Source organism: Kogia breviceps, chromosome 19 (assembly GCF_026419965.1).
Source record: "Kogia breviceps isolate mKogBre1 chromosome 19, mKogBre1 haplotype 1, whole genome shotgun sequence".
Taxonomy (NCBI): Eukaryota; Metazoa; Chordata; class Mammalia; order Artiodactyla; family Physeteridae; genus Kogia; species Kogia breviceps.
In genome coordinates, this window is record NC_081328.1 from 39,785,068 (window position 1) to 39,791,067 (window position 6,000).

The window sequence follows — 6,000 nt, forward strand, 5'->3', positions numbered from 1 at the left end:
TGGTGGGGAGACAGCTCTGAGGAAGAATAATCATTCAGCAGCTGCAATCTGACCCAGGTCAGGGAGCCAATGGGAGGAAGCAGGTAGGTCCCAGCTAGTTGGTCCTTCTGTCTGGAATGCTTACTTGAACCTTGGCTTTAATGTCACAATGGAGAGGTCTTCATGAGCAAGCCCCCTCCCCCAGGTAAAGCAGCTCTCTCCCCAGTCACTCTCTAGCACATTTCCGTGTTTTATTTTCCTTGATGGCATGTATCACCATCTGACATTAACCTCTTTAGCCATTCCCTGTCTCTCCCCACTCCTCATTATAATGTCCACTCCACAAGGGCAGGTCCTAAGCCATTTCACTCAGGCCTTCAACCTAGCAGGCATTCCATAAATGAATGCTCAAAGTAAGAATGTTCCAGTGTTCTCTGCAGGGCATCCTCCAATGCACTAGGTCCTGGGCTGTGATCTTGTGGAGAGAAAGGGCTGCAGAGGTGAGGCTGCCAGGAAACAAAATGGTCATTAATGGAGGAAGGCTCCCTGGGCCCCAGGCTGGGTGTGGAGGTGGGGATCCCATTTAAAGGAGACTGGATTGGGGTACGCCCACAGCCTGGTGCTTCCCTGACAAACTGGGCCCCTTCCTTCACCCTCACCTTGCCCCACCTCCTCCTTCCCATTTGTTCATCAACACCTTTCCGGGTAAAGGCAAAAGATGAAAGGTGGGGAGATTGCCAGTTTCATCTCCCTTATCAGGTGATCAAGTGACAATTTCCTTCTTGGGTGTGAGGCCCAGGAGATGTAGGAGAAATGTTAAAGAAATTTCAAAGACTGTGGAAGAAACACAAAACAATGTGTGTTTGTTTTCAGTTTCCATGTGTTCTCCTTTTCTCTGTGTTTTCGGTTTCACAGCCATTGTAGCATGTGATCAAAGCCAAGTTTGGCCAATTTCTAGCTGGGTGACCTTGGACAAGTTACTTACCATTTCTGGCTTTGGTGTTTTCTTTTTGGAATAACTATACTTACTACATGGTTTGAGTTGTGTATTAAAAAAAGGAAAAGTGTCGAGAATTCTCTGGCAGTCCAGTGGTTAGGACTCTGTGCTTTTACTGCAAGTGCATGGGTTCTGTCCCTGGTCATAGAACTAAGATCTTGCAAGCTGCAAGGCACAGCCAAAAATAAAAATTTAAAAAAAAAAAAAAAAAAGGAACAGTATGCAAAGTCCCTTGACCACAGCTTAGCATGCATTGGCCACTCAATGAGCTAGTGGTTCCCAACCTCTCAGCTTGCTCTGACTTCCCCTCTCCTAACTCAGTTCCACCCTTGTGCCTTAGCTCCTGCGGCATTCTGCCACCCCCCAACATGGGTGTAACAAACTAATTACCTAAGGTTTTTTAAATTTAATTTTATTTTTTTTTTACGGTTACGCGGGCCTCTCACTGCCGTGGCCTCTCCCGTTGCGGAGCACAGGCTCCGGACGCGCAGGCTCAGCGGCCATGGCTCACAGGCCCAGTCGCTCCGTGGCATGTGGGATCTTCCCGGACCGGGGCACGAACCCGTGTCCCCTGCATCGGCAGGCGGACTCTCAACCACTGCGTCACCAGGGAAGCCCTACCTAAGGTTTTGATCTCTTCAGGAATTTGGGGAAGCTCCCTGCATTGCTGGGGAAAACCAGGTGGCTGATTTTGTTGAAGGGAGGGGACAAGGAGGGTGCAAGGCAGGCTGGTGCTAAACAGATGGGAAACTAGTGGGCAGGGAGGGCTAGACTCTCCTGTCTGGCAATGGCTCCCCCCTCCCCACTTTTACAATTCCCCTCATAGACAGCCTTTTAAAAAGTTAACACTGAATTATATAATAAATGCAAGCATCCAGCTTCCATGTAAAAATGGAAAGAGTAGAGTTAACATTTCATTCTCCTTTGAACCCCCTCCCCACCTTCAGTTTTACCTTCCTCCCTGCAGGTAATCACTGTTACCCTTTGGTCACACTGCCCGTTTGTGACATCTCCTCCTCTTCAGTGCTGCCCAGACTGTATCAGGCTGTAATGACTGGGGAGGTGCCACTCAGTCCTGTCCACCTCCCAACCAATCCTACGCAGGACTAATTAACTTCTGGAAACCTTTCCAGAAGCTTCTAGTTGACATGTTCTCTCCCGCCTCTGAAGTCCTGTAAGTACTTATCTCAGGATTTACAAAGTCCCAGTGTTCCCTGTCAGTGGCCAGTCTTGTCTCTCTCACTAGAGTAGAAGCTGTCTGAGGCCAGGCCCTGTGGTCTGCTCATCCTCTATGTCTCCACAGTCTCTTTGGCTCATGCAGAGGAGACAGTATTAATGAGGTCAGTAAACACCCTGTGAAGCGAAGGATTCTGTCTTTATCGACTTGAACAAGGGAGGCCCTCAGGGGGTCTGCTGCTGGCGGGCACTCTGACCAACAACGGCGGTGACTTCTGCTGAGAATCTCCCTGAGGAGAGAGATTGGATAGGTAAGTGGTGAGGGGCCAAGGCACTGGATTCAGACACATCCTTGCTCAACCACTTACTAGCTATATGTGACCTTAGACAAGTCATTGAGCCCTTCAGAGCTTTCTTCACCTATATAATGCAGACGACACCAGTCCCAACCTCACAGGCACCCCAATCTACCTCTTGAAAACTGTTTCCTGCAATTCTGCCCTGCTTTCAAATCCTCTTTGTTGCCTTACCTCAATATATTTTTGGACGACAGTTATCACTCTTCGGTTAATTCTTCTTCCTGATTGGAAATTAGAGTGACATGTGCCTGTCCAAACACCTAGAGCTGTTCTCTCATTGGTTCCCTCTCTTCCCGTTTATCCTCTGGCTGTTACGAAGATCAATAGGGGAAATGGGTTTAGGCTGTTTTATGGGGTTCCATGTTCAAACAGGTTAAAACATTGAATTAGGAAGGATAAAGGAGGAAAACTTGTCAGCATCTCTCGAGTGGACCCGGCCAAGGGAGCGTACACGTGGGGTGGATATCTCTGCCTGGGTGAGGGGGAGGTGGTGGTATCGAGAGTATTACGCTGTTCACCTCTCCTCCCTAGTCAAACGTTGCCACGCGTGTTCCTTTTGCCCCTCCCACCTTCCATCCCGGATTTATCCCGAGTTTAATTCCAAATATTAGATTATGGTAGAAAAGATCAAATAAAACGGTCACCAATTGATCAGACGTCCATCACAGTGTGGCCCGGATTCCAGTCCGCTGATCTCCACGCCCCGCCCGCCCCTCCTCGCTGCCGCAGGGCCGCTGATTGGCCCGCGCCACGTGACGTCACGCGCGGGTTTTAAGGCAGAGTGCCCCGGGCCGCTCCGCAGTGCCAGCGGGCTGGAGGCCGGCTCGGAGCCTCGCCGGGCTGACCTGGAGGGGAGCCGGGAGAGCGCGGCTGTCGGAAGGTAAAGGGGCTGTTCGGGCCGAGCCGAGGCGATCCGGTTGCGGGGCCGGGGGAGCTGGAGTCGGCGATCGCATGAAGGCGGGCAGTGGAGTGTCGCGGGGCAGTGGGGAGGGGGTCTCTGTGTAAGGAGGGTTGTGTCAACCGCCTAGGGATGTGGAAGGCGGGTGGGAGTGGGCCTCACTCTCCGGTCTCAGCGCCCGCACCCTGATTTTTAATTTGGGTCCTCTGCCCCCGAGCTGCACGTTCCCCCGAGCATTCTCTCCGGGGGAACGGGTCGCGATGCCTGCTACCTTGCCACAAGCGCGGAAGCTGACTGTCCGGCGATTGAGATCTTTCCCCCCAACCGCAGTGTCCCGGGACCTGGGGGTTTCTCTAGGTCTCATCGCCCTTGTCAGGACCCCCAGGGAGCGGGGAGAGCCTCTGTTATACCTTTTTATATACCTTTTTATATATACCTTTTTATACCTGTTATACCTTTTTTTTTAAAAAAAAAAAAAGGAATTAAAAAAATGAACAGCTGATTTAGGAAATGATCAAGAAGTTGCAAATTTCATGTTTATTATTAAACATCTCCTCCTCTTTTCTCCTATGACCTTTCCCTGTTCAGATAGCCCAGCTGTGGTCTCCAGAGCTTGCAGTTTCAAGGCCTCCTCCCTGTCTCTACTGTGAGCCCCAGGACCTGCACCTTAGCCAGAGTTCATCATGGGGAACCACTTGACAGAGATGGCTCCCACCGCCTCCTTCCTGCCTCACTTCCAGGCCCTGCACGTTGTGGTCATTGGGCTGGACTCGGCTGGAAAGACCTCCCTTCTTTACCGCCTCAAGTTCAAAGAGTTTGTCCAGAGTGTCCCCACCAAAGGCTTCAACACCGAGAAGATCCGGGTGCCCCTGGGGGGGTCCCGTGGCATCACCTTCCAAGTGTGGGACGTGGGGGGGCAGGAGAAGCTTCGACCACTGTGGCGCTCCTACACACGCCGGACAGATGGGCTGGTGTTTGTGGTGGATGCTGCTGAGGCTGAGCGGCTGGAGGAGGCCAAGGTGGAGCTACACCGAATCAGCAGGGCCTCTGACAACCAGGGTGTGCCTGTCCTGGTGCTGGCCAACAAGCAGGATCAGCCTGGGGCACTGAGCGCAGCCGAGGTGGAGAAGAGGCTGGCAGTCCGCGAGCTGGCTGCCGCCCCACTCACCCACGTGCAGGGCTGCAGTGCTGTGGACGGGCTGGGCCTGCAGCCAGGCCTGGAGCGCCTGTATGAGATGATCCTCAAGAGAAAGAAGGCTGCCCGGACAGGCAAGAAGAGACGGTGACCTGAGGCTGCCCCCTCCTCACCAGTAGGGGCCTGCACACTTGGACAGCCAGGTGGAGCCTGTGGCCCCTCACTTAGCCCCAGGGTGCAAGGACCTTTCACCTCAATGAAGGGCCAAGGAGCACACCGGGGGTCCTGTTTTGGGGCAGCCCTGGGGTGGGCGATAGGAGATGGGATGTGTTCTCACATCTCTCCCTCATCGTCTCTTCTGGAGAAGTGGAGGCTGCAGGACTGTGGAGGCTTAAATGTAAACTGACTCTACCTCGACCCTGTTTCCTGTTTTTCTTCTCTGGCTTTTTGATTAGATGTGTTTGGGGGTGAAGGAGAGTTTCTTGGAGGATGCATCTGGAATAAACGAGAACTAGCTCTTGCCCCTCCCCCCAACTGAGGGGTCTCCCCAGGTTGCTTTTCTAGGGGTGCCAGTCGTAAGAGTCTATATTTTTCTCTTTGTATGAAAGTGCCAAGAACTCCTCCCCACCTTTGTAGACTCACAACCATTTTTATAAGCCACGTGTGTCCTCTGTATTATTATTAACGATTTTTTAGCATTTGCCTATAAGTTATTAAAGACTGATGATGTTGTAGCTCTAACCTTGGTCTGGCATTTTCCTCTCCTTACCTAGCCTCAGGGTTAGTCCAAGATTTCTCTATGGGCAGGCAGGCGTGGGGAGGAGGGACTTATCTTGAAGCTGAATTTGCAAAGCAAGCACTTTTCTAAAAAATTAGATTGTGTGTTTATGGGCTGGTGGGGATTACAGAGAGTTGAAATAACCCCATGCTATTGCCTGATCTCTGCCAGGTTTTTTTTAGGTCCCTTCTTCTTTCTTCCACTTTCCTCCCCTCCCCTCCTCCTCTGGCTCTGACTTGCCCCCGATCCCAGCTGGTCCTTGCAGATTTAACTTCAAGTTTTGCCGGTGTGAGCTGCTCCTAGGTCCTTGCCCTTGGGGACACCTCTTAGGTCTATGTAGGTAGGTCTGCCTCGTCCGCAGCACTCAGGTGGTTAGTCTGATTTCCTCTCCCAACCCCAATACACATCTTGGGGGATGTGGAGAGAATGAAAAGTAATTTCCTCCTGGCCTTAAGCCACCTCTGTGTGCTCAGTCCCGCTGATTTCAGCTCACTGGCAGCAGTGGCAGTGACTGGTGCTGGGGAGGCCTGGGCTGGATTGAACCAGCCAGGCACCTGTGACTCAGCCATGAGTTGTCCAGCTCTTCCCGAGAGAGGGGAAGGCTAGTAGCTGTTTGAGCCTGGTGCGAGTGAGGACGGCTGGATATCCACGTAGACCACCAATGTTAGCGGTGATCGT

The 6,000-nt window shown here is 52.1% G+C and overlaps 2 protein-coding genes across 2 annotated transcripts in view; one reads left to right on the forward strand and one right to left on the reverse strand.

The window, feature by feature from the left end:
- LOC131746702 (transmembrane protein 106A-like) overlaps positions 1-3,773 on the reverse strand; it is a 9,034-nt gene extending 5,261 nt beyond the window's left edge. The window contains exons 1-2 of the mRNA XM_059048332.2: positions 3,572-3,773; positions 3,357-3,508 (exon numbers count right to left, since the gene is read on the reverse strand). Coding sequence (XP_058904315.2) covers positions 3,357-3,508; positions 3,572-3,773 — 354 coding nt within the window. The remainder of the gene's footprint in view (positions 1-3,356; positions 3,509-3,571) is intronic.
- ARL4D (ADP ribosylation factor like GTPase 4D) lies at positions 3,310-5,285 on the forward strand. Its single transcript, XM_059048312.2, has 2 exons — positions 3,310-3,391; positions 3,998-5,285. The coding sequence occupies exon 2, from the start codon at positions 4,093-4,095 to the stop codon at positions 4,693-4,695; it is 603 nt and encodes a 200-aa protein (XP_058904295.1). The 5' UTR covers positions 3,310-3,391; positions 3,998-4,092; the 3' UTR covers positions 4,696-5,285.
- The last annotated feature ends 715 nt before the right edge of the window (positions 5,286-6,000 follow it).